The 26,658-nt window shown below is 60.3% G+C and overlaps 2 protein-coding genes across 7 annotated transcripts; both read left to right on the plus strand.

Moving 5' to 3' along the window:
* Positions 1–1,876: 1,876 nt before the first annotated feature.
* Positions 1,877–2,332, plus strand: LOC108313292 (60S ribosomal protein L35a-like). The gene has a single exon (XM_037743149.1). It carries the CDS (start codon positions 1,935–1,937, stop codon positions 2,265–2,267), a length of 333 nt encoding a protein of 110 aa, XP_037599077.1. The 5' UTR covers positions 1,877–1,934; the 3' UTR covers positions 2,268–2,332.
* Positions 2,333–5,205: 2,873 nt separating this feature from the next.
* Positions 5,206–26,658, plus strand: CLUH (clustered mitochondria homolog). 6 transcript variants are annotated; one of them, XM_037743152.1, is made up of 26 exons: positions 5,206–5,275; positions 12,172–12,371; positions 13,164–13,335; positions 14,508–14,651; positions 14,821–14,945; positions 15,038–15,192; positions 15,271–15,396; positions 15,689–15,836; positions 16,042–16,134; positions 17,614–18,308; positions 19,056–19,279; positions 19,472–19,576; positions 19,747–19,847; positions 20,511–20,663; positions 20,752–20,814; positions 20,914–21,158; positions 21,392–21,476; positions 21,636–21,789; positions 21,869–22,008; positions 23,000–23,080; positions 23,157–23,282; positions 23,389–23,510; positions 23,779–23,872; positions 23,993–24,127; positions 24,200–24,273; positions 25,221–26,658. In XM_037743152.1, exons 2-26 carry the CDS (start codon positions 12,186–12,188, stop codon positions 25,405–25,407), a joined length of 3,933 nt encoding a protein of 1,310 aa, XP_037599080.1. In that variant the 5' UTR covers positions 5,206–5,275; positions 12,172–12,185; the 3' UTR covers positions 25,408–26,658. The 6 variants fall into 6 exon arrangements, with proteins under 6 accessions (XP_037599080.1, XP_017397111.1, XP_037599078.1 ...); XM_017541622.2 differs by having other exon boundaries at positions 5,229–5,431; positions 25,221–25,407; XM_037743150.1 differs by lacking the exon at positions 5,206–5,275 and adding an exon at positions 5,332–5,431 and having other exon boundaries at positions 19,475–19,576; positions 25,221–25,407.

Below are 26,658 nucleotides of genomic sequence, written 5' to 3' on the forward strand. Positions count from 1 at the left end.
AGAGAAAAAGGGAGCAGCTCTGTGTGCTAAGGACGCAGAGGTCCTAAACCAGACAGAGAAAAAAAAAATGGTTTTCCTCGAAACCCTCCTGATAACAGGACCCTTCTCCTTCTCGGGAACTGCTCTGCACCCATCTCAGTCCACATGTTGGGAGGGCTGACTCCACCCACCCTTGTGGCCCAGGCAAGGCAGGGTTGAAGATGGACATGCAACTCCATTCATTCAGCACCTATGTTACATACCTGTTCTGTTCAGCAGTGAACAGAGCAGGACTATGGAGAAGGACAACTTTTGGGTGGCTAAAATGGCACCCAAGAGATCTGGCAGGTCATCTGCCACCACAAGGGGTAAGGCTGCCTAAGTTCAAAGCTACCACAAGAGAAACAGAACAGGCCGAGGTGCTCGGTCTTCCCAAGGAAACTAAAGCCGCGTGGGGGTGAGGCCCTTGCTTCATCCAGTGACTTGCACGGCAAAAAAAAAAAGGCGGGGGGTGGGGAACCGGACAAGGAGATACGGAGACACTTCCAGATAATCTAGGCACCTGGATTCAGCCATGCCCAAAGCTCACAGACTCCTATCCTTTTCTGTTACGTGTGGATCAATACATCCCCTCCGCTCCCACTCTTAGGTGTGGAATTTTTTTTTGTTTCTATTTTTTTAGAGACAAGGTCTCACAGGACTTGCACTCTGGTGCTCAAGGGGATCCTTCCGCCTCAGCCTTCTGAGCAGCTGAGAGTACCGGCCTAGATAACAAAACAAACACACACACACACACACACATACTTTTTTTTTTTGAGATGGAGTCTCACTTTGTGGCCAGACTGGAGTGCAGTGGCTCGATCTCCCCTCACTGCAACCTCCGACTCCCAGGTTCAAGCATTTCTCCTGCCTCAGCCTCCTGAGTAGCTGCGATTACAGGCATGCACCACCACAGTTGGCTAATTTTTGTATTTTTAGCAGAGACAGGGTTTTACCATGTTGGCCAGGCTGGTCTCAATGTCCTGACGTCAGGTGATCCATCCACTTTGGCCTCCCAAAGTGCTGGGATTACAAGTGTGAGCCACTGCACCAGCTTTTTTTTTTTTTTTTTGACACAGAGTCTTGCTCTATTGCCCAGGCTGGGGTGCAGCGGCCACATGGAAAAACCCGTGCCCAGCCAGTTTTTATTTTTATTTATTTATTTTTTTAAGATGGGGTTTCACCATGTTGGTCAGCCTGGTCTTGAACTCCTGACCTCAGGTGATCTACCTGCCTTGGCTTCCAAAGCGCTTGGATTACAGGCATGAGCCACTACGCCCGGCCCCAGTTTTTTCTTTTTATTTTGAATTCAGTTTAAGCCTCTAGGCTCAGGTTTGGGCACAGGATGGGCGGGGACCAGGAGCTGCAGCAAGAAGCCTGGCTCAGGCCTGGTCTTGTTGCAAGCCTTTCATCTCTGGGGGCAGTGAGGCAGCCGAAGACCCAGTCTTGAATAAACATCTGCCCAAGACAATTGAGTCTCATGCACGATTTCAGAAAAAGAAGAAAAGAAAGGCAGCCGGGCATGGTAGCTCATGCCTATAATCCCAACACTCTAGGAGGTCAAGGCGGGCAGATCACTTGAGGCCAGGAGTTTGGGACCAGCCTTACCAACATGGCAAAACCCCATCTCTACTAAAAATACAAAAATTAGCTGGGTGTGGTGGCAGGTGCCTATAATCCCAGCTACTCCAGAGGCTGAGGCAGGAGAATCGCTTGAATCCGGGAGGCAGAGGTTGAAGTAAGCCGAGATCGCACCACTGCACCCCAGCTTGGGCAACAGAGCCAGACTCTGTCAGAAAAGAACAGAAAAGAAAAAAGAGCTTCTCTTCCCGCCATCTTGGCACTTGTGGAGGCGAGAGAGGCGCCTGCTGCTGAAATTTGGAGGCCTGCTGGGAAAAGGACTTATAAAAGGAACTATGTCTGGAAGGCTGTGGTCCAAGGCTATTTTTGCCGGCTATAAGCGGGGTCTTCGGAACCAAAGGGAGCACACAGCTCTTCTTAAAATTGAAGGTGTTTATGCCCGAGATGAAACAGAATTCTATTTGGGCAAGAGATGTGCTTATGTATACAAAGCAAAGAACAACACAGTGACTCCTGGTGGCAAACCAAACAAAACCAGAGTAACCTGCAGAAAGGTAACTCGGGCCCATGGAAACAGTGGCATGGTTCGTGCCAAATTCCGAAGCAACCTTCCTGCTAAGGCCATTGGACACAGAATCCGAATGATGCTGTACCCCTCAAGGATTTAGAACTAATGAAAAGTCAATAAATAAATGTGGATATGTGCTCTTGTAAAAAAAAAAAAAAAAAAAAAGGGGAAAATTTTTTTTGTAAAAAAAAAAAAAAAAAAAAAGGAAAAGAAAAGACAGCCTGGTCGCTTGAGAATTGCTTGAACCTGAGAGGCAGAGGCTGCAGTGAGCCAAGGTCATGCCATTGCACTCCAGCCTGGGCAACAGAGTGAGACTGCATCTCAAAAAAGAAAAGGAAAGAGTAGGGCAGGACAGGGCAGGGCAGGGGCATTAGGGCTCCCCAGACAGATCCCTGGGGATGCCCATCCCAGTCACAGTTCAGGGCAGAGATACAGAATGTCAGAACCAGGTAACTGTTTGTTTTGAGAGGGAGTTTCACTGTCACCGAGGCTGGAGTACAGTACCAGGAACTCCGCTCACTGCAACCTCCTCCTCCTCCCAGTTCACACCATCCTCCCACCTCAGCCTCCCAAGTAGCTGAGATTACAGGCATGCACCACTCATGCCCAGTTGATTTTTGTGGGGTTTTTTTTTTGTGTGTATTTTTAGTAGAGATGGGGTTTCACCACGTTGGCCTGGTCTCGAACTCCTGATCTCAAGTGATCCACCCGCCTGGGCCTCCCAAAGTGCTGGGATTACAGGCCTGAGCCACTATGCCTGGCCTCAGATAACTCAAAGATCATCTATGCGCCAGGTGCAGTGGCACATGCCTGTAGTCCCAGTTACTTGGGAGGCTGAAGCTGGAGGATCGCTTGAGCCCAGGAGTTCTGGGCTGTAGTGCGCTATGCTGACCGGGTGTCCGCACTAAGTTCAACATCAATATGGTGACTTCCCGGGAGCGGGGGACCACCAGGTTGCCTATGGAGGGGTGAACCGGCCCAGGTCAGAAACGAGCAGGTCAAAACTCCCATGCTGATGAATAGTGGGATCACGCCTGTGAATAGCCCCTTCTCTCCAGCCTGGGCAACAAAGCAGGATCCCGTCTCTAAAAATAATAATAATAAAAAGATCATCTATGCAACCCCTTCATTTTATACCTGGGGAGGCTGAAGCCCAGGTCATCTTACTGCTATCCCTTCCTTCCTTCCTGGCATTTCTGCCCATGCAGTTTTGGGGTTGAGGGAGGTGGGCATATTCTTTCTAGGGGTTCCCAGAGATTGGCCAGGGAAGTAGGGGACTCTGCTGCAGTCCAAGGGATTTGGGTTCCTGCATCACGTCTCCAACCCCTTAGGAAACTCTGAAAAGGAGGGGGAAGCAGGCATGTAGGAAAGCCCAGCTGAGTGGGTGTGTCCATGATAACAATGATTAGGAAGGTGGGAAGCTTCCAGCAGGCTAAAGATGCAGGCTGGGTCTCAGACTAGATAATTCTTCCTCCTTATCTCTATGCAGGGACCCGAAAGGTGGGAAAACTGCAGTGCTCAGGAGTGCCACGAGGCAGCCCTGAGAATGCCTGCTGTGCAGTAGGACCTGTGAGGAAAAGGGGAAGGGATAAACCGCAGATTATTTTTGTTTGTTTTTGTTTTCTGAGACAGTCTTGCCTTATCACCCGGGCTGGAGTGCAGTGGCTCGATCTCGGCTCACTTCAACCTTCGCCTCCCAAGTTCAAGTGATTCTCCTGCCTCAGCTCCCGAGTAGCTGGGTTTACAGGCACCCGAAAGCACACCCGGCTAATTTTTTGTATTTTTAGTAGAAATGTGGTTTCACCACGTTGGCCAGGCTGGTCTTGAACTCCTGATTTCAGGTGATTTGCCCGCCTTGGCCTCCCAAAGTGCTAGGATTACAGGTGTGAGCCATCGAGCCAGGCCCGAACCTGGCTTTTTGGAAAAAAAAAAAAAAAAAAAAAAAAAAAAAAAAAAAAAAAAAATTTGTAGAGACGGGGATTTCAAATGTTGCCCAGGGTGTTCTCAAATTCCCGCCTCGGCCTCCCAAAGTGCTGGGACTACAGGCGTGAGCCACCGCGCCCGGCCAGGATGAATCTTACTTGTCATCTTTCCTTCCTGCGGTTTAAACGCTCACATGCATCGCTGGCTTTCCTCACCACGTGCACTCCTGAACAAGGCCTGCTTTCCTTTGCCATTTGTGCAGGCCCTAAGTAGGGCCCTCCCAGCCCACCTTAAGAAGCTGAAGCCTCCCAGTTCCCATCAGAGCCACCACACAAAAGCCTCCCGGGGCCTGTGCAGGAAAGATCCACCAGGGGCTCTCTGCCTGGAGCATTTCAACTCCCTGCAAGGCCTGGTTCGAATGTCACCTCTGCAGCATTCCCTGACCTCACTCTTCAGTCCCCACCAAGTGAAAACCAGCAACTACTGTAAAGCGTCCTCCCCGGCTCTACCCCTTGCTCTCTGTGTGACCTTGGTCTCGGCCTCCTCCGCTGTAAAATGAGGATACCAGCCTGGAGGCGAGGACCCATCGGTCGAGGACGCGCGTAGGGAGCCCGTTCTGGCTCGGGACAAAGTTTGGCGGGTCCATTCTGGCACTTGATCCCCATTAGCCGTGACCCACCCTCGCCTCTCGCGCCCGTGCCCTAAGCGGCCCTCTACTTCCTCAATAATCCACCCCACCCATTCGGCGGGAAAGCGCCTGCCCGGTGGGGAGGGTAACGCGAACTCCGCAGACGGCAGCCGGCGTGGTCATCTGACAGATTTGCAAGAGAAAACAGAGGATCATTGGGTGGGGGAGAGCTAGCCATAGCAGTCCCAGACCAGTCTGCACCCAAGGTCACCGTGCCCGCCCGACGGGCAGCGAGCGGCCCCGCCCCTCGAGGGCGCCCGGCCTCCTCCCCGGGCCTGGAGTCAGGGTGCGTTGCCTTTAAGACGTTCGGGAAAGTCACCGCGTCCGTGGGCGGGGAAAGAGGCGCGGCGCGTTTTGTCCCTCGCGGGCCGCCGTGGGCCGGGCCGGGCGCGAGGGCGGGGCAGGGGAGCGGCGGCGGGGTCAAAGGCCACGGCGCGCACCACGTGGGCCGGTGACTCCGTCCTTCCCGCAGCGGCCGCGGCGCGCAGGGCACTTGGGTTAGTGGCGTGGCGGGCGGCGCGGACAGCCGAGGCGGACGCCCGCTCCCGCCACCATGGTCATCAAGACGGACGAGTTGCCGGCGGCCGCCCCGGCGGACAGCGCCCGGGAGCACGGCTCGCAGGCCGGGGGCAAGGGGCGGCGGGGCGCGGCCGGTGAGCTGGGCCGGGGCCGGCGGGCCGCCGGGCGGGGGGCGCCGGTCCGGGGCGGCGGGTTCGGGACTCCGCGGGGGCCGCCGCCTTCCTTTCGCGCCGGGCCTGGTTGTATCTCGCTGGGCCCTCCACCGGGTCGCCCCCGCGCTGAAGGTCACCTTCACTGTCGCCCCCGGCTGCGGCCCGGGCTTCGCACGTGGGGTCCCGGGGAGGGCAGCCTCAGCGGGCACACGCGCGCCTAGTCGCAGGGACACGTGCGCGCACACGCGGTTTCGGGGTGCGCCGCCGCCGCAGACGGAGGGAGTCGGCAGCCCCACCCCCTCTGCGCCCGGGCATGGGAGCTCTCTGGGCTGGGGTCGCTCTGACGCTTGCGGGACAGCCCCCTTCGGCACCTGCTCGGCGCCGGCCTCCCGGGCGTTCCCCGTGCGCAGAGCTGCAGCCCTGGAGTGAAGCTCCACTCGAGGCTTCTCAGGCTCAGTCTGTGGGAAGAGCACGATGTACGTGTGGAGTGTGTGTGGCGAGGGGCTTCTCCGGCTCGTGCCCTGAGCCAGGCTTTCGCCGCAGGTGTTCAGGCTGTGGCGGCCGCTCTCTCAGGTGCTGGCCTGCTCGGCCGACCTGGAGTAGGGGGCGTCTGCCTGGGCATGGGGCAAAGCCAAACCCCATGGCAGGGGGCAGTGTTTGTGCCATAACTTGATCATTAACCTGCCTCATTGCGAAAAGTGGGTCAGACCAGAGTTGCAGTTTTTAAGGCAAAGGTCGTTAGTGTGGAGTCCGGCTCCGCGATCCCCCCTGGGGGCTGTGTGGTGGAGGCTGTGGGAGTGGCTGCACCTCGCCTCGGGTGGGGCGGCTTCTCTCCCTTTCTCCCGAGCCTTTTCCCTTCTCTCCGTTCCCGCCACCGTGTCTCGGGCTCCTGCCTCGGGGCTGGATTCCCCTTCCCAGCTCCCCACTTCTTCCTCAGGCCTGGGCTGGGGTCCTCTTTGCTCCGGGTGGCAGCGGGGGGTGCGGAGCTACTCCTGTCTCCCCCTCTTCCCTCCTCCATCGGCTGTCCTCAGTTGGGATTTGTGGTCTTAACCGCCCGTCGTCTCCCTTCCCAGCTTCATGAGAGCGCCAGGGCGGACTTGGGAATCAGATGGGGACGGTGTTAGGCTCTCGGACCCTGTTCCCATCAAAGCGGAGTTACCTTGGAGTGAGGGACACCTGCTGGGGCAGTGCTGCTGATTTGCCTCGACAAGGCCAGGGCAAATGCTGATGGCCCCAGCCTGCCAGGCTTTGTGCTGATGTGGTTCTGAATCAGTGGGGCAGGCTAGATAAGAAGAGGTTGGCAGACTTACCCTCTAGCAGAGACCTGAAGAATCGAAGTGACTTGCACAAGGTCACACAGCCATTTCATTGTTAAGGGAAGTATTTGGATTCCAGCTCATGGCCAGCAAAGCCAAGGCTGCCGTGGCCTGGCCCAGAGGAAGCTGGGAAGGCGTGTTGGTTTGGATCACATGCTGAGAACCAGGGGCTGAGGAGAGTCTCCTGGAGGATTTCTGTCAGGGAGTCAAGCCCCTTCCTAACTCTGCTGAGGGGGCTCTGTCTGGGGTAAGCTGGGTCAGGGGAAGAGCATAGCTATTTGTTTGGGGGAAACTGGAAGCATACCCGTGGGCAGGACATTGGCCCCTACGCCCCAGGGAAGCTAGTGCAGATAGCTAGGATTCACATTACAGCCAGCCCGGATCCATTAAGAGGAGGACAGAGCCTTAATGAAGAAACCCCAGCTGGGGCCCACCTGAGCATCAGAACAGAGGCTCGTGACCCCTGAGGTCCAGCTCTGGAAGGCTGTTCAGTCCCCTTAAGGAAGAAGTGGTCAAGGCCATTGAGGGTGGGGGGCAAGGTTTGGCTACCTTCTTGGGAATAAAGCAGCTTTTAGGGCTTAAGAGAACAGGCAGGTTTTTCAAGTTCACAGTGGTGTGTCAAGTTCCTTCTGCCTAGGGGAGGGCTCCCTGGAGATGAGGCCCAGCGGGGAGGAGAAGGAGGCTGGCAGGTGGGGAAGGAGTCTAAGGGCTTTTGGGAGCTCCCCAACAGGATTGTTGCTGTTCTCTCGGATGGGATGTGGGGAGCAGCTTGAGAAACACTCACTGTCCTCAGGCCCTGAAGACACCTGCCTCTGGCCTGGGTAGGACAAGAAGGACGAAAACAGGGGCCTGTTTCTGTAGGGTCTTCAATAGGTCGTCTGCCTTCCCATCATCCCCTTTCCTTGAAGCCCTAGGCTCCTAGGACGAGCGATGCACCTTTTAGGACCTTACTTCCTGCTGGAGCCTCACCTGCTGAGGCCTAGGCTGGGGTGTGGCCTGGCCCTGGCACAGTCTTGAGTGAGTTTGTGGCTGGCTTGGGCGGCACACAGGCCCCCTGGGGAGGCCCAAGTTTCTTTTCTGGCTCCTCCCATCTGCTGCCTTTGGGCTCCCTGCGCCTCCAGGCCCCGGCGAGGGTGTGCTTTATCTCTTCACCGGCATCTGAGTTTGCAAGTATGCTGAGCGCTCAGTTCTGCTGGAGACCTCCTCGTCCCCTTTTCTGAAGCTCACTCCTCAGAGGTGCCCCGGGGACACGAGGGCAGGGAGCATTGCCCCAGGGTGTAGAGACCTCAGGGAATCCTGTGAGGTGGTAGCTCTACCCCCTGGGGTACAGCCTGCCTGTGGGTGCCGCAGCCTCGCCCCAGCGAGTCTGGGTGGCACTCAAAAGCCGTGGGCTTGGGCATCTGACACACCTGTTTTTGCTTTTCTTCTTTTTGAAAACGTCATCCCAAATGTGATAGTAACACCTGGCTTTTTGTTGCTCTGACTTGGCTGCCCCTTGCCCTGTGACCCTGGGCAGCTGCTTCCTAGCCTTCTGGAGCCTCAGTTTCCTCAGGTGAGATGGGCAGGCCAAGCCGATTACGGGAGCTGCCATGGGCTGGGCCTGTCCTGGCTCTCTGATAACCAGAATGCAGGTGGTTGTCAGCACTCCTCGGGGTCACTGCCAGGCGGCCCCGCCCCACTCTGTCACCAGAGAGTGAGGTATTTCGGGAGGCGGTGGGAGCAGAGGGGCTCTGTCTTGGCCTGGTCCTTTTCTCTGGTCATTGCGTGAGTCCCAGAACCCTCTGGGGGCTGGGAAGCAGTGTCTGCCTGATCCCTGGGCCTGGAGGGGAGGGGCTGGAGTGAGAGCCTGGCCCCGCCCACCCTGGGTAGGGTGGATGCTGGGGCAGCCCTCACTGGGCCTGGCAGCACGGCAGAGGCGCCCTGGCCAGCTGGGTGGTGGCTCCTCCCCCGCTGCAGCGCCAGCCTCTTGTGCCAGCTCTCTTCTCCCCTGGGAGAGACTTGGTTCCCTCCTGGCAGGGCCGGGGCTGCTGGAAAGGGAAGATGGAGCCTGCCAGCTTCTTGGTGGCACTGGGAGGCCTGGGGTACGGGTGCAGTTGTCCTGTAGGAGGCTGGGGACCCATCCCCCTCCCTCCCGCCAGAACCAGTGACTCCCAGGAAGGGGCTGGCAGCCAGGTCACCTGCAGGGGGCAGCAGGAGCCAGAGGTCCCAGCCAGGCCCTTAGGCCAGGGGCAGCAGGGTGCTCAGTGTCTGGGCTGGTGGGCAGAGGCGGCCGCTTCATGGCCTGGGCCCGGGTCTGTGCCAGCTGTTGCCAGCAGCTGGCCGAAGCGGTCCTGCTCACCCCCACTGGGGTGGGAGCCGACGAGAGGGCCCCCTTGCTGGGCCCTGCCCCTGCCAGCCTATCTCCTAGGCCCTCGATCTTGAGGGGTTCAGGTACCCCAAATGCTGGGTCCTCCGGTCCCCCTAGCGGCTTTGCCGGCAGTGACCCCCTCTGTAGGGGGCAGAGGGCGGTGGGCCTGAGTGCTGATAGCAGCTCCTCCTGGGGTTCTGGGGCCACCGGGTTCTCCTGGCCCTCAGCCGTCCTTCTAGCCGACCTTGAGCAGAATGCCAGGCAGGGGGAGTGTGCCCTTCCTGGGGCTGCCCCAGCAGGCCTGGCCTCACTGAAATCCGAAGCCAGCCGGAGCTCCAGCCCCAGGCCGAGCGGCTGCATGAGGGCAAGGGTAGCGGCAGAGGCTGGAACCGGGGACCCAGGCAGTGCTGGGCCTGAGCCGGGGAGCCACCTGCCTTGCAGCCACGGCCATCCCGAGACTCCAGAGCTGAGGGGAGGGCAGCTGCCAACTGCACCAGGTGAGCACCGGGACCTCGTGAGCCAGCAGCCACCTCCTTGTGGGGGAGACCGCTTGGCCTTCCTCCGGGGGTAGAGGCCTTCTGTGTTCCCTGGAGGAGTGATTAGGGGCAGGACCTGCTCTCCTGGGGAGAGGAGGTGCTGGGGAGCCTGCTGCATTCCTTTGAAACCTGATGAGGGAACAGGTGCCCCCTGAGGGTGGTCTCCCCAAGCTGGGGAAGGACAGTGGATACTGTGGCCACCTTGCCCTGGCCTCCCCATTCCAGATGTGCGAAAGAACACAGGCTGTCTGTCTAGATGCCCACTTTTGGGATCCCATAGCTCAAAACTGCTGTTGTAGATTGGGGGGCCCTCCCTGCTTCTCCCCTCATTCCTGGGACATGGCAGCCAGCACAGCCTTTCTCAGGGACCCTGTGGGGGGACGTTCCTCCTCCTGGCTGCCCTGCCTCTTGCTGCTTTTTGAAAGCTGACCAACCAGCACCCCAGCTGTCTCTGCCCTGTCACTAGACTCAGGCGAGTTTTCACTTGGGGTCGATGGGGCCACTCACCTGCTCCAGGCTTGAGGGTGTCCTTCCTGGGGCTGCTGGGTCTGGAAGGGAGAGGTCTCTGCATCCTTGAGGTTCTTGGGAGTTCACTGCAGGCTTGGCGAGGGCGTGGTGGGGATGGAGGGGCATGACAGACAGTTAGTGAAGGTCCGCGGTGGCCAGAGTTGAGGGCAGTGCCGCGGTGTGGGGTGTGGGGTGTGGGGTGTGGGCTGCAGCAGGGAGCCTGGGGCCTGTTCTGACTTGGTGGCCTTAGCCCAGGTTCTGAACCTTTCTGGGCTTCAAATACCTGTTTTTGGGGCAGGGGGGAAGGGACTGTCTGAGCTCTTGGAGGTCCTGTTTCTCATTAACTTGTGGGGTTCCAGGGAAGGGGCGACTCTCCAGGCCCCCTGGTCTCTGCCTCTCTGTGCTGGCCTCATCCCTTCCCCGGGGCTCCTACTCCGTGTTTCTGGTGGATCTGGATTGGGACCACACAGTTCTGGGAGATGTACTTGTCCCTACTGGAGAGCTGGGGTCTAGGCAGGATGGGCAGAGCTGGGCGAGCTGTTCTTTCTGGAAGGGAACCCAGACCCTCCTCAGAGCTGGGACCGCTGAACTTCAAGCCAGGCCGATGGCAGATCCTGGGGCCACGGTCCCCATCTCCCAGGTGGGTGCCCAGGCAGGCCCGTGTGACGAGGAGCTCTCCTTCGTTCCGCTGGAGCCTGGTAGGAAGGCAGGGTTTTGTCATCTGCTCCCTGCCCTGCTTACAGCATGTGGATTGGGTGCAGTCTTGGCTAGAGGTTTGCAGTAAGTACTTCATGAATTGGGCGCCTTTTTCATTGAGCCTGGGCAAGACAGAAGGTGGTGGGCAGAGCTGCTGGTAAGGACGCCACCTGGGTGCAGATGACTGCCTGCTCTGGGAACGAAAGGGGCAGGGGGCATGATTCTGCCGTTAAGTGTTGTTTGGGCAGGCTTTTGAAAAGAAGGTTGATTTCTCCTAGGCCTTGAAGGGTGAGTCAGTGTTTGCCGCACAGAATGGGCCGTCAGGGACAGCATAGACACAAAGGCACAGCGGAGGGAGGGCGGTGGGGGACCAGGCTGCTGTGGCGCAGTGTCCTTAGACCTCAGCAAGGAGCAGGTCGGAGCTGAGGTTGGTTCAGGAGGGTGCCTGAGTGGCCGGCCCCGGAAGCTTGGTCTTGTGAGCGGTGAGCTTCCCAGGAGGGCTCCAGGTGGCCCTGCAGAAACCGAGGGAGGGCCTGCCTGGCCAGGGCTTCGGGGACTGGGTCCCGGGGGTTGGGAGATTCAGGGGGGGTGACTAGATAGAGGGTGGGGGCCTCAGAGCAGGTGCTGGTTTGAGCAGGAAGGCGGGTTCCGTCTTGAGTGAGGCCTAAGGGTGTGGCTGCTGGGAGGCGGCCGTCTCCCTGGTCCAGGCGGCCTGAGAGGACGGGCTTGGCTGTGTGAGCCAAGAGGCAGGAGCGTATTTGAAGGCATGGGAGAGGGTGAGGGAAGGGGGAGACACCTGGCCCACAGCTCAGGAGGGATGGAGGAGACAGAGCTGGAGGGGGAGGGCCAGGGTGCCGCTGGCGAAGAGGAAAGTGGGACGCTGCTGGGCAGACAGGTGTGCTGGGGCCGGAGGAGCCCCCGGGTCCGGCCTGAAGGGCAGCTTTGGTGCCCCTGGGGAAAGTGGTTTGGGCAGCGTGCTCAGGTGTAAGCCGTACCACAGTGGGCCAGGGCAGTGGCTGGGGAGGGCGGCGGGACGTGGAAGTGCGAAGGCCGTGAGTGGCCTGCAGGTGTGTGGAGGGCAAGGCTTGGGAGGAATGCAGGTGTGCGGAGGGCAAGGCTTGGGAGGAATGCAGGTGTGCAGCTGAGGCTTGGGAGGAATGCAGGTGTGCAGCTGAGGCTTGGGAGGAATGCAGGTGTGCAGCTGAGGCTTGGGAGGAATGCAGATGCCCTTCCGTGAGGCACGTGCCCCTAAATGGGGTCAGGGGGACGGCCGCCCACCAGCCAGGCCACCTGATTCTGACCTGTGCTTGTCACCCACAGAGCTGCCGTCAGTCATGCTGCTGAACGGGGACTGCCCGGAGAGCCTGGAGAAGGAGGGGGCGGCTGAGCCGCCCAGGGAAAACGGGCTGGACGAGGCCGAGCCGGGAGACGAGACCACCGGCCAGGAAGTCATTGTCATTCAGGACACGGGTTTTTCCGTGAAGATCCTGGCCCCGGGGATCGAGCCCTTCTCCCTGCAGGTAAGACGGAGGAAGGAGTGCTGCGGACCAGGCCCGAGCCCGCTGGGAGGATGAGCTGGAAAGCCGAGCCTTGCCCATGCGCCTCCCGGCCCTACTTTATGGCAGGAGACTGAGGATCCTTCTCCTGCCCAGAACCACTCAGCTAGCGTGGTGGACGTGGGAATTGAGTTCAGGGTCAGGTCATTGCCCCACTGCTAGAGGACAGCGACCAGCTGGGCCTGCCAGGCCTGTGGGGGGAGGGGAGTGATGTGGCTGGGGTGTGCTGGCATCCCAGGACTCCCCAGCCTCTTGCTCTGTGCCCTCGGGCAAGTCACCTCTCTCTGGGCTGTGATTTTACCGTCTGCCTGAGAGAAGGGTGGTGTTGGGTAGTCTCCAAGGGCAGAGCCAGCGTGGAGGTCTTGCAAGCTGGTGACTTGGTGGGGAACGAGGCAGGGCCATCGTATGTCCTCCGCACCCACGGGCATGGCCCCAGGAGCACCCCTTCTGGAAGGTGAAAGCCATCTGCCCCAGGCCCCCGAGCACTGGGCAAGGTCGGAGGCAACGCTGCCGTTCTTCCATCTCCCTTTCGCTGCTTGGGGATTGCTCTTGGTCTGCAGGCCTAGCCTGCGGGGCCAGGCTCCAGGCTGCACACACTCGGCGCGGCATGTGTGGACACGGCCTGGGATTTAAAAGCCAGACAGTGGGGATACCGAGTATTTGGGGACCAAGGTACCTTGGGCTGGGGACGAGGGTATTGTCTGTGCTCTCCACTATGTGACCTCTTACCTGGGTGGTTGGGGCTTCTCCCTGCAGGTGTCCCCCCAGGAGATGGTGCAGGAGATCCACCAGGTGCTCATGGACCGGGAAGACACGTGTCACCGCACCTGCTTCTCGCTGCACCTGGATGGCAACATGCTGGACCACTTCTCCGAGCTGCGCAGCGTCGAGGGGCTGCAGGAGGGCTCCGTGCTGCGCGTGGTGGAAGGTCGGTCTGCAAGTTGGGCAGCCTGCCTAGGGGAGGGCCCCCAGAGGCAGAGGCAGGCAGCACCCCCCCGCCAGGGTCCCTGTGTCACAGATGAGCTCAGGGAGGCAGGCTGGGAGCACAGGTCTCTTCTCAGGCCGTCACACCTGTACCCTCCAACTTCCCGGCCTGTGGGTTAAAGAAGAGGGCTGTGGGCTGGGCGCGGGGGCTTACCTGGAATCCCAGCAGCTTGGGAGGCTGAGTCAGGTGGATCACCTGAGGTCAGGGGTTCCAGACCAGCCTGGCCAACGTGCTGAAACCCTGTCTCTACTAAAAATTGAAAAAATTAGCGAGGGATAGTGGTGCATGCCTGTAATCCCATCTACTCAGGAGGCTGAGGCAGGGGAATTGCTTGAACCTGGGAGGCAGCCGTTGCAGTGAGCCCCAATTGTGCCACTGCACTCACTCCAGCCTGGGCAACAAGAGCGAAACTCCATCTCAAAAGAAAAAAAAGAGTTGTGATTCTAAAAAAAATAATCAGGCAGTACCATGCCAGGGCTTGAGGTCAGCCCAGTCTGGTTCCGTAGAGATAAATGAGAAGTCCCTAGAGCGGGAGCTCAGGCGCAGTGAGGGGCCATCCGCTTGGACTCAAGGTCTCTGGGGAGAAGCCACCCAGGTTCCCCACCCAGGGCCTGTCCGCTTGCTGAGAGCAGTGGTGGGAGCAGTCCATAGCTCAACAGTGCCGACAGCTGACCACAGAACCTCTCCCCTCCTCCAAAAGAACTGCGCTTAGAATGCCATGAAAGCCACACGGGGACAGGGTTGCAGTTGGGGGACTTGGCAAGTCCCAGGCCAGCGCTGCATGAGGGCTGCCTCAGGAGAGCAGGGCAAGGAATCGGAGGCCCCGGAGCTCCAGAAGACATGCTCACCCGACACCAGAAGCAGGCGGGCTCCCAAGGCCGCTGTGTGCTTTGAGGGGATTTGGTGGAAAGTTCTTGATGAACAAAGATCCCTGCTCACCAGTAGAGAGCAGGGTGTGTGGGTGTCTGTGTGTGTTGAAACCAGAACTCCCAACTTATGTGTTCACACAGGAATGTGAAAATGGAAGTGTTAGCCCCTGAACAGTGTTTTGTGCTGAGCAGGTTCTGGAGGGTGAGGCTCTGGTAATGCCAGCTCCTCTCCTGTCTTCCTGACAGAGCCATACACAGTGCGAGAGGCCCGTATCCACGTGCGCCACGTCCGCGACCTTCTCAAGAGCCTGGACCCATCCGACGCCTTCAACGGGGTGGACTGCAACTCCTTGTCCTTCCTCAGCGTCTTCACTGATGGCGACCTGGGAGGTGCGGGAGGCATTGGGGCTGGGGATTGGGCCGGGGCAGGGGCATGGAGGTGGGGGCTGGAGGCAGGCTGAGGGGCCTGGGCCTGAGCCACCCAGACAGGCCACATGCAGGCGGGCAGATGGCCGGCCCTGGATGGCCCTGTGCTGACCACCAGCCTCGGGTCCCTCAGACAGCGGGAAGCGGAAGAAGGGCCTGGAGATGGACCCCATCGACTGCACGCCGCCGGAGTACATCCTGCCAGGGAGCCGAGAGCGGCCACTGTGTCCCCTGCAGCCCCAAAACCGGGACTGGAAGGTGGGCTTCCCCGGGAGTGAGGAAGAGGGTCCCTGGCAGGGTGGAGGCCCCACACCAGAGGCCTGGCCCCTCACGCTCGGCCACTCATACAGCCCCTGCAGTGCCTGAAGGTGCTCACCATGAGTGGCTGGAACCCGCCACCAGGGAACCGCAAGATGCACGGGGACCTCATGTACCTGTTCGTGATCACAGCTGAGGACCGGCAAGTCAGCATCACCGCGTCCACGCGGGGCTTCTACCTGAATCAGTGAGTCCTTGCCAGCTGCCACATGCCCCTCTGTGCTGGCTGTTCTGGGCCCCTGCTCAGTGCCCACCCTCCCCACAGGTCCACAGCTTACCACTTCAACCCCAAGCCTGCCAGCCCCCGCTTCCTGAGCCATTCCCTCGTGGAGCTGCTCAACCAGATCAGCCCCACCTTCAAGAAGAACTTTGCGGTGCTGCAGAAGAAAAGGTAGTGTCTTCACCCATCCTGCCTCGTCTCGTGGTCCCCAGGGCACTGATGAGCCGTCCCCGCACGCCATTGCTTCTGCCTGAAGAGACAGCCTGGGCCCCCAGTGTTCTAGTCCTCCTCTAGGGAGCTGTCAGCCAGCACCGGGTCAGCAGCTGTGGGGAGGTGCAGTGTGCTTCTGGCTGACTTGGGGGCGGGGAGACGGCAGAGCAGGTGGGGGCCTCAGAAAAGGGGCCCGTGGAAGGGCCCTGAGCTTGGTGGGCTGCCCCATCTCCCCTTCCCCTGCCTGCCACAGGGTCCAGCGTCACCCGTTCGAGAGGATCGCCACCCCCTTCCAGGTGTACAGCTGGACGGCGCCCCAGGCGGAGCATGCCATGGATTGCGTGCGCGCAGAGGACGCCTACACCTCGAGGCTGGGCTACGAGGAGCACATTCCTGGACAGGTGCCCGAGGCCTGGCCCTGCCCTCCTGGGCACCCCCGCCCTCCTGGGTGCTGGGCTGGGTTCTGTGCGCTTCCCAGGAGGCTCCGTGCTTGACTGTTCATTTGGGAATCTGGGGCTCTTCTCAGGGAGGTGGAGGAAGGGACTTCCCAGAGCAGGTCGCAGGGCACAGGCTGAGCTCGCATCTCCCTCCCTGTTCTCTCTGCAGACCCGAGACTGGAACGAGGAGCTTCAGACGACGAGGGAGCTGCCTCGCAAGAACCTGCCTGAGCGGCTGCTTCGAGAAAGAGCCATCTTTAAGGTGTCTGCAGCCTCTGCTCTCTGCCAGTCTCAGGCCCACTGGCCGCCTGCTGACCGGTTTCCTCGTGGACAGGAGTAAAGCGAGGAGGCTGGGGCAGCCCCAACCCCGTCAGCTCCCTCCAGGCTGGGAGCTCTCCCGCAGGGTCTGCTGGCCTTCTGCCTCCCAGCAGAACATCCCAGTGCCTTTCGCTAGTCTCTTTGAGGCTTTGAGTCCCCCGGAGGAGCAGGCCCTACTTCCAGTACGGACTCAGTGTCCACGGCTACCCAGCTTCCCACCCTTCTCCACTGGTTCCCCTGAGGCTTTTGCCTGGGCGAGCACTGGCCAGCCAAGGCCCTTCTGGAGCGGGAGCTCGTTTGCATAACAGTTTTAACTTGGCAGCATTTAAAAGTTATTAGTGCTGTCACTAAGACAAAGGAGGAAAAGTAGTTGCTTTAAAATAAAAATCTCAGCCAGGCACAGTGGCTCCTGCCTGTAATCCCAGCACTTTGGGAGGCTGAGGCACGCAGGTCACTTGAGCCCAGGTGTTGGAAACCAGCCTGGGCAACATGGTGAAACTCCGTCTCTGCAAAAAATACCAAAGATTGGCTGGGCATGGTGGCATGTACCTGTAGTCCCAGCTATTCAGGGGGCTGGAGTGGGAGGATTGCCTGAATCGGGAGGTCGAGGCTTCGGTGAGCTCAGATTGTGCCACTGCACTCCAGCCTGGGCAGCAGAGTGAGGTCCCTGTCACAAAAAACCACCACCACCACCTTTCATCATTTTACTGCCTAGAGATGGTAATCGTAGAAACGAACACAAATTTCCCGGGTACTGACTTCACCAGAGACGGTGCCAAGTGCTTTATAGGCATCGTTTTTGGTAAACGTTTGGACAGCTGGTGCCTTTATCACCACTGTTCCTAGGTGAGAAAACGGGCCTGAGAGCTTTATCTGTTCAAACTCACCTGGCACATAACTGCTCACACTCGTGTTACTCACTACACGGCTGTCTCCCAAGAACAAACGTGTCTTCAAAACATGGTGGGGTTTTTTTAGATGAGTCTTACTCTGTCACCCAGGCTGGAGTGCAGCGGTGGGATCTCGGCTCACTGCAACCTCCGCCTCCCTGGTTCAAGTGATTCTCCTGCTTCAGCCTCCCGAGTAGGTGGGACTAGAGGCACCCACCACCACACCCAGCCAATTTTAGAGACGGTTTAACTATGTTGGCCAGGCTGGTCTCAAACTCCTGACCTCAGGTGATCCGCCCACCTGGGCCTCCCAAAATGCTGAGATTACAGGCATGAGCCACCACGCCCAGACAAAACATGGTTTTCTTGCCCTTTTTTACATATGAGGAGATGGAGTCTTCGGGTCCCTGGGTTCCCAGGGCAGGTCTGGTTGCCACCTACGTCTAGGTGAGCTTGGCCAGGGGCCCCCCCCCACCAGGTTCTTGTGGGTGGGGCCTCTTACTCTCCCTCCCTGCCTCCCCGGCCCCTCCCAGGTGCACAGCGACTTCACTGCGGCAGCCACGAGGGGCGCCATGGCGGTCATCGACGGCAACGTGATGGCTATCAATCCCAGCGAGGAGACCAAGATGCAGATGTTCATCTGGAACAACATCTTCTTCAGCCTGGGCTTCGACGTGCGTGACCACTACAAGGACTTCGGCGGGGACGTCGCCGCCTACGTGGCACCCACCAACGACCTCAACGGCGTCCGCACATACAACGTGGTGGACGTGGAGGGGCTCTACACGCTGGGCACGGTGGTGGTGGATTACCGCGGCTACCGGGTCACGGCCCAGTCCATCATCCCCGGCATTCTGGAGCGGGATCAGGAGCAGAGCGTCATCTACGGCTCCATCGACTTCGGCAAGACCGTGGTGTCGCACCCGCGGTACCTGGAGCTGCTGGAGCGCACGAGTCGGCCCCTCAAGATCCTGCGGCACCGAGTGCTCAACGACCGAGACGAAGAGGTGGAGCTCTGCTCCTCGGTGGAGTGCAAGGGCATCATCGGCAACGACGGGCGCCACTACATCCTCGATCTGCTGCGCACCTTCCCGCCCGACCTCAACTTCCTGCCCGTGCCCGGCGAGGAGCTGCCGGAGGAGTGCGCCCGTGCCGGCTTCCCCCGCGCCCACCGCCACAAGCTCTGCTGCCTGCGCCAGGAGCTGGTGGACGCCTTCGTGGAGCACAGGTGAGGGGCAGCCCCGCCGGACGGGGCTGGGCCAGCTGCGGGGAGCACGGGCGCACTGGGTGGTGCCGGGGCTGGGTACTTGGAGGGAGACACTCTGGAGGGTTAAGAGCTCAGCCTGGCCAGAGTCATTGGAGACCCATCCCCACCTGCCCTGCTGTTGGTCTCCCAAGTGCAGAAATTGGGGTTTATATTGGCCACAGACTCTGGAGTAGCCAGGCCACTGGCCTGGCTGAAGCCGCGCTGTTCTCTTAAGGAGCATTGGGAAGTCTGGGTGGCTGCAAATGTCCCAGTGCCTAGGGGGGACAGGTGGGGCCCGGTGTCCCTGCTGCTGGTGTTTAATGCTTGGGAAATGGCTGTGTCAGATGACTGCACGGAGCACGCAGTGCATGGACGGGGCAACGCTGGCCGAGGTGATGCGCCATCGCGGCATCAACATGCGCCACCTGGGCAAGGTGCTGGAGCTGCAGCTGCACAGCCTGGCCCGACAATACAAGTCACACTCTATTGCCAGTGGCTTCCTGTCACTGTTGCAGGCTCTGACCTGGATGGGAGTCCCTCTCTTCCTGTCCCTCGCATCACCCAGCCCTCTTTTTCCTGTCTCGGGAGATCTTGGGTTTTCTGCATTGACACATACAGGCCGGGCAGGGTGTTCTCCAGGCCTGCGGGTGTGGAGCCCCAGCCAGCTGGGAGCCTGCAGCCAACAGAGCTTCCCTCCCCGTGTCCCACCTCCTGTCTGCTCTGCTCCAGGTACCTTCTCTTCATGAAGCTGGCCGCCCTGCAGCTGATGCAGCAGAAAGCCAGCCAGCTGGAGACCTCCTTCTCCCTGGAAAATGGTGGTCCTTCCTCCATGGAGTCCAAGCCTGAGGACCCCCCCGGACCGGAGGCGGGAAGTGAGGAGGAGGGCAGCAGTGCCAGCGGCCTAGCGAAGGTGAAGGAGCTGGCAGAGACCATCGCTGCAGACGACGGCACAGGTGGGGCTGCTGCGGCTGTGGGGAGAGCTGGGGCTGGCCCTGCCAGCTGGTCCCTGCCGGGTGGCTCATGGCCCCACCTGGGAGAGGCTGACTGCCATCTATCTCTGCGAGGACCTGGGGGCGCGGCTTGGTGCAGCCCAGCTGCACCCGTGGCAGAGTGGGGCCGCCTCTCATTGAGCCGCGTCTCCACAGCAGACCCTCGGAGCCGGGAGGTGATCCGCAACGCGTGCAGGGCAGTCGGCTCCATCAGCAGCACAGCCTTCGACATTCGCTTCAACCCTGACATCTTCTCACCAGGCAGGTGGCGGGCCAGCTGTGCAGGAGCCCTCTGTGCTGGAGCTTCATTGGAGGGGTCTGGGCCCTGGGCGCTTCCGGGCTTGTCCCCCATCTGAGCATTTCCCCGAGAGCCCCAGGCGCTGTTTGTCCTGCCTCCACCTGGCTCAGCCTCTCTGCTCTCCCTCCTCCAGGGGTTCGCTTCCCTGAGTCCTGCCAGGATGAAGTTCGGGACCAGAAGCAGCTGCTGAAGGATGCGGCTGCCTTCCTGCTCTCCTGCCAGATCCCCAGCTTGGTGAGGGGCGGGGCACGGGGCGGGGCGGGGCTTGCGCCCAGGGTGCTGGTCCCTCATCCAGCTCTGACTTGGAGGCTGGTGGACTCTTCACAGCGGGGAGTTTTTTAGCTTTCTCTGAGTGGGCATCCCCGTTTTACTGATGGGGAACCTGACCCCCAGAGCTCAAGGGCACAGGCCCTGCTGAGCCCACCAGGTGGTCTGGCAGTTGGAGATCTGGTCCTCTGAGCCCTGGGTGGTAGCAGGGCTGGGGGGTGAGGGGCAGCTCAGTGAGGCTGCCCATCCTCCTTCCCCCACAGGCTCTGTGCCTGGCCCAGGGATGCTGGGTGCTGCTCCCCACACTGAGGCCACAGCTCAGGCTATGGCGCCTTCAAGCCTCAGGACATGGGGCTAGGGGTCAAGTAGTGTTCCCAAGAGGGCACCTCTGCTCCTCCTTTGCAGTCTGGGGGGCCTGTGCCACCACCGGGCTCCTGGTTCTTGGCTTGTGTTTCTCTGGCCCTGCCTCCTTCACGTGTTCCCACGTCCTGCCTGCCCCTTTCCTGACTGGGAGCTGGGGCCTTAGGGGTCCTTCTCCAGGGCCTCCCAGCGTAGCTGTGTTCCCCCAGAAAGACACAGTTGGGTGGAGGCAGAGGAGCCGGGTGGGGCCTGACCCGTTGCAGCCCGCAGGTGAAGGACTGCACGGAGCACGCGGTGCTGCCCATGGACGGGGCGACGCTGGCCGAGGTGATGCGCCAGCGTGGCATCAACATGCGCTACCTGGGCAAGGTGCTGGAGCTGGTGCTGCGCAGCCCGGCCCGCCAGCAGCTGGACCACGTCTATGTGAGTGTGTGCGGGTGTCCGGAACTGGAGCTGTGGGGCGGGGATGGAGGCTGGGACCTGACCAAGACCTCCCTTCTGATCCCTGCAGAAAATCGGCATTGGAGAGCTCATCACCCGCTCTGCCAAGCACATCTTCAAGACGTACTTACAGGTGCCACCCGTCTGCTCCGCAGCTGGCCGTGGCTTCCCAGGGGGGTGTGGGGTGTCGGGAAGGAGCCTGAGCTGACGTGGGTGAAACCCTGCCTTGCAGGGAGTCGAGCTGTCCGGCCTCTCAGCTGCCATCAGCCACTTCCTGAACTGCTTCCTGAGCTCCTACCCCAACCCTGTGGCCCACCTGCCGGCCGATGAGCTGGTCTCCAAGAAAAGGAGTAAGCGGAGGAAAAACCGGCCCCCGGGGGCTGCAGATAACACAGCCTGGGCTGTCATGACCCCCCAGGAGCTCTGGAGGAACATCTGCCAGGAGGCCAAGAACTACTTTGACTTCAGCCTCGAGTGGTACGTGTGCACGGCTGTGCAGGGCAGGGGTGGTGGGTGGCTGGGACGGGGCAGATGAGGCAGCCACCACCGGCTCCCCGATGGCAGCTAGGGCCTGTGGTCATAGGCCAGGGAGTGGGAGGAGAGAAGAGGGAGCAGCTGTGGAGATGACTGCTGGAGGGTGACGGGCTGGGCAGGATAGTGCTGGGGGCCTGGCCGTGCTGGGCTGCTCAGGCCCACTGCTTTCTCCGCAGTGAGACTGTGGACCAGGCTGTGGAGACGTACGGCCTGCAGAAGATCACGCTTCTGCGGGAGATCTCGCTGAAAACAGGGATCCAGGTGGGCACGGCTCCTAGTGTCCCTGCTGGGGGCTGCCACGCCCCACCGGGGCCACAGGGAGGTGGCTTTTTGGTAGTACTCATTTGTACGCAAATGTTGCTGGGTTGGGAGGGCCGGCACTTGGCCTGGGGCTGAGGCTGGGTTTGGGGCTGCCCCCAGGTCCTGCTGAAGGAATACAGCTTCGACAGTCGCCACAAGCCTGCGTTCACCGAGGAGGACGTGCTCAACATCTTCCCTGTGGTCAAGCATGTCAACCCCAAGGCCTCGGATGCCTTCCATTTCTTCCAGAGCGGGCAGGCCAAAGTGCAGCAGGGTGTGTGGCCGGGTGGGGCTGGGTGGAGGGGGGCTCCCCACGGCCCGTCCTGACCCTCCACCACGGGGGCGCCCTGCAGGCTTCCTGAAGGAGGGCTGTGAGCTCATCAATGAGGCCCTGAACCTGTTCAACAATGTCTATGGAGCCATGCACGTGGAGACCTGTGCCTGCCTGCGCCTCCTCGCCCGCCTGCACTACATCATGGGTGACTATGCAGAGGTGGGCCTCTGGCACCGTCCGGCTGTGGCAGCAAAGGCCTGGCCCCGTGTTGGGGGATGGGGAGCGACAGGGCTTGGGGGCTGCTCACCCTGGGGCCCTGGGTGGAGGAATTGGGGGAGACCAGGGAGACCAGGCAGTCACTCGTTCTGTCTAGGCCTCCCTGGGGATTGTGTGGGAGCCCCAGTGCTGTGGTGAGGTCACTTCGGTGACGTGATGGTAGGAGCCGCCATGGGGTGTCAGCTAGGACGCCTCCGGAGACCCTGTGGGTGGAAAGGGAGAGAGCCACCAAGCTTCCAAAGCCTTTGCCCCGTGCAAGGCTGTGAGTGCCCTACCTGAGCTGCCTCGGCCTGTGTGCCCCGTGCAGGGGTGTGGTTCTGGGTGCCCTGCCTGTCTGGGGCTTGCAGAGGCTGTTTCAGGGTCAGCCTGTTTTAGGCTCCCCACCCTCTCTGCAGTCAGAGACAGTTTTTTCTTTTGTTTATAATTTTTTTTTTTTGGTGACAGGTCTCGCTTTGTCACCCAGGCTGGAGTGCAGTGGTGTGATACCCGCTCCCTGCAGCCTCCACCTCCTGGGTTCAAGCGATTCTCCCACCTCAGCCTCCCAAGTAGCTGGGACTGCAGGCATGTGCTACCATGCCGGCTGTATTTTTAGTAGGGACAGGGTTTCCCCATGTTGGCCAGGCTGGTCTTTAACTCCTGACCTCAAGTCACCCAGCCCGCTCAGCCTTGGGCTTTTTTTTGCCAACATTTTTAGTAGTTTTAGGTGTGTATTTATGGAGATTTTGTTGGGCATAAGACCACAGGTGTGTCTGTGGAGCTCGCCATGGGGCTTGACCTTGGTGTGGCTGCCTTGTGCAAGAATCAGAGCCCGAGTGCTACTGGAGGGGACAGGTGCACCTAGAGCAGCACCGCATGCGCTGCCGGACCAGAGCCAGGTGGGCTCTGGGTGCAGTGGGGTTCCTACCCAACAGCGACCACCACTCTCTCCCCCCAGGCCCTGAGTAACCAGCAGAAGGCAGTGCTGATGAGTGAGCGGGTAATGGGCATCGAGCACCCCAACACCATCCAGGAATACGTGAGTGCCATCTGGGCCGGGTCTGCAAGGGGCTGGGGTTGGCAGCCACCCTGACCTGCCTCGGCCCCGCCCACAGATGCACCTGGCCCTGTACTGCTTCGCCAGCAGCCAGCTGTCCACCGCCCTGAGCCTGCTGTACCGCGCCCGCTACCTCATGCTGCTGGTGTTCGGCGAAGACCACCCCGAGATGGCGCTGCTGGACGTGAGTGCGGGGCGGAGCTGGAGGGGGGTGGCGGGTGGCATGGCAGGGAACCACCTGTGTCACTGGGGATGGGGAGCTGACTAGGGCCCCCCCCGCTTGCCCCCAGAACAACATCGGGCTGGTGCTGCACGGGGTCATGGAGTACGACCTGTCTCTGCGCTTCCTGGAGAACGCGCTGGCTGTCAGCACCAAGTACCACGGGCCCAAGGCCCTCAAGGTGGCCCTCAGGTGAGGGGCTGCTCGGAGCAAACACCCAGGGCCACACAGGCTGGTGGGGCACCCGGTGGTGACGGGGAAGAGGCCCAGGGCTGTCTTCCTCTGAGGCTGACACCCGAGACAATTTCTCTCGACCTCCACCGCCCTACCCTGCCCTCGTCTCTGAGACTTCACTGGATTTAACGTTCCCTTCAGTGGCTTGCAGGGAGGGATCTAGAGGAGAGACATCCAGCCCACTATGCCCTTCCCCCGCCCCACCCCGCCCCATGCCTCCCGATAGCCACCACCTTGTCGCCCGAGTCTACGAGAGCAAAGCTGAGTTCCGGTCGGCTCTGCAGCACGAGAAGGAGGGCTACACCATCTACAAGACGCAGGTGCGCTTCGGCGGCGGGGGCGGGGCTGCGGCGGGGGCGGGGCTGCGGCGGGGGCGGGGCTGGCGGGCTACCGGGGCCACAAGCACTTGATGCCATGTCGCCTCTGCCTCTTCCCCGCAGCTGGGCGAGGACCATGAGAAGACCAAGGAGAGCTCCGAATACCTCAAGTGCCTGACCCAGCAGGCCGTGGCTCTGCAGCGCACCATGAACGAGATCTACCGCAACGGCTCCAGCGCCAACATCCCGCCCCTCAAGGTGAGTCTGGGGCGGAGCGGCCTCTGCAGCCCGGGGGCGGAGCCCCGCTCACAGCTCGTCCCCGCCCCACAGTTCACAGCCCCCAGCATGGCCAGCGTCTTGGAGCAGCTGAACGTCATCAACGGCATCCTCTTCATTCCTCTCAGGTGAGGCCCCCCTCAGACGCGCCCCCTGCTTATTTTATTTTTTGAGACAGAGTCTCACTCTGTCGCCCAGGCTGAAGTGCAGTGGCGTGATCTCAGCTCACTGCAACCTCCACCTCCTGGGTTCAAACGATTCTCTTGCCTCAGCCTCCTGAGTAGCTGGGATTACAGGCACCTGCCACCATGCCTGGATAATTTTTAGTAGAGACGGGATTTCACTATGCTTGCCAGGCTAGTCTTGAACTCCTGAGCTCAGGTGATCCGCCCGCCTCTGCCTCCCATGGTGCTGGGATGACAGGCGTGAGCCACCGCGTCCGGCCACCCTGGTTGTTTCTAAAAGACGTCATATGTTGATGTGGCTGAGAATTGAAAGGGGTAGCCGCTGAGGAGCAGTTACTGGAGAATCCTTACAGAAATACCCACGTGATCTGCACACGCTGCCCCCGCTTGTTTTACTCAGCATTCTCGCACGCACGTGTGAAGACTTGGTGTTTCTGCTTCACACAACAATGTATTTTGGCATCTTTCCTCTCAGTACCTGAGAAGCAGCTTCGTTCCTTCCCCACCACCTCCCATTCCGCAGCCGGGTGGGCCTGAGGAGCAGGCCCAGGGCTCCCGAGCCTCGTGTGGGGAGCGGATTTGGCCAGCAAGGCGTGGGAGCAGCCCCCCCCCCCGCCCCGACTCCGCTTTCTTCCACCTACTCTGGCGGGAGGCCACAGAGGGCAGTGGCTGGAATTGGGTGAGGGAGGCCCGGGACCAGGTCAGGTGCAGGGTCCGTACCCTCTCCGTGTCCAGGGATCTTTCCGCCTTCAGAAGGGAAGCAATTGTTTCACACACATTTCCCACTGAACAGAGCACAGAGCCTGAGCTTGTCTCAAAGGCAACCTGGAGGGGGGTGGTGCGCCCAGGTGCCCTCTGAGACCCACCTCCACCCCCGCCCTTCTCCTCAGCCAAAAAGACTTGGAGAATCTGAAAGCCGAGGTGGCACGGCGGCACCAGCTCCAGGAGGCCAGCAGAAACAGGGATAAGGCCGAGGAGCCCATGGCCACCGAGCCTGAGCCTGAGCCCTCGGGTGGCCCAGACCTGGGCTCCGAGCTCCAGGCAGCCAAGGACCCTCCTCCGAGCGTGCAGGGATAGAGGGAGAGACAGACGGACAGTCAGCCAGCGGCCCCAGCGCCAGCGAGCCAGACTTCAGGAGCAGGGGGCGTGCCTGTGATTGGAAGAGGAAGCAAGGCTCTCTTCTTCTGCGTTTCACCCCACCCCACCCCCGTGTCCTCCTGGGACCTTGGCCTGGCCTGCCTGCCCCCGCAAATGGTGTTTTTGCACCGGTTCAATTAATACATGATTAAGAGGCCCAATCGAAGACACGTGAATGGCGTGTGCGGCCGTCCGTTCCCAGCTGGGGCAGGTGTTCCTCAGGCCCCACCCTCCAGCAGGCTGTGGCTGTGAGTGTCGGTCCGTCCCTCTCCCCTGTACAGAGCCCGAGCCGTCTGGTGCGGGCGGCGCGAAGGTGGGATTTCTCAGGTCATTTGTGTGGTCGACATTATGGCTGCTGCTTTTGCTGCCACTACCCCCGGCCCAAACTGTCTGAAAGTCCAAGTTTTAAGCCAAAAAATGGCAGGAGGGAGCTTTCCTGTGTCTGGGATGGTGAGCCAGAGCTCTGTGGCAGGCCTGAAGGGTTGGGGTGCACTTTAATGTGGGGCAGGATGGGAGCCGAAGGGCTTTGGTAGTTGTGATTGGCCTGGTCTGGCTGTAGCTCCTTGGTGAAGGGGTTGGGGTTGGATGTTCGGGGCTCTCAGAGCCTGCATGCTCCGCCCGACTTGTCTGCCCTCAAGCCAGCAGGAGGCGCTGCCGTGGGCCCTGAGTTGCCTCCCTCCTCCCTGCACCCAGCTGGGCATAGCCTTGGGGACTCCAGTCTGAATGTATCCCTCTCCCAGTTTCAACCCGAGCTGCCTAATGCACAGTGGAATGGGGGACAGGGCTGGGGGAGCAGTGCCGAATTACGACGGATCCCGGGGAAAGTAACAGGTGCAGCTGTGATGTCACCTCTTTGGAGCCCAGCTCCCTTCCTGGTCCAAGACTAGCTCTGGGGGTGCGGGGGCCCCCACAGGCCCCGCTGCTCCCCCACCACCTGTGCTGCTGCTTTGTGCCTGCTATCAGAGCCCTGATCGGGGAGGAGGTGGCCACCTCAAGAGCTGGAGGGTCAGGTGGCTGCCTAGGGCTTTTTCAGAGAGCTGCTTGTGGGTGTGGCCTATCCAGACACCTTGTTTCAAAGGGGGTGGCATGAGCGAGCAAACCATCCCCACTGCTGAGCAAGAACTTTTTCTTGTTTTTAAACCATCACGTCTTCATTTCACATTGGAATAAAGTGAGTTTTTGAAACCTGCA

Source organism: Cebus imitator, unplaced genomic scaffold (assembly GCF_001604975.1).
Source record: "Cebus imitator isolate Cc_AM_T3 unplaced genomic scaffold, Cebus_imitator-1.0 Scaffold136, whole genome shotgun sequence".
Classification (NCBI taxonomy): domain Eukaryota; kingdom Metazoa; phylum Chordata; class Mammalia; order Primates; family Cebidae; genus Cebus; species Cebus imitator.

Excerpts from the sequence above, each read along its gene's own strand:
- CLUH (XM_017541619.2), top strand. The coding sequence starts at position 9,042 with ATGGCCTGGGCCCGGGTCTGTGCCAGCTGTTGCCAGCAGCTGGCCGAA. Across the intron at positions 15,837-16,041 it reads AGGAGCACATTCCTGGACAG|ACCCGAGACTGGAACGAGGA; the intron begins GTGCCCGAGGCC and ends TTCTCTCTGCAG. Across the intron at positions 24,274-25,220 it reads ATCCTCTTCATTCCTCTCAG|CCAAAAAGACTTGGAGAATC; the intron begins GTGAGGCCCCCC and ends CCTTCTCCTCAG.
- LOC108313292 (XM_037743149.1), top strand. The coding sequence starts at position 1,935 with ATGTCTGGAAGGCTGTGGTCCAAGGCTATTTTTGCCGGCTATAAGCGG.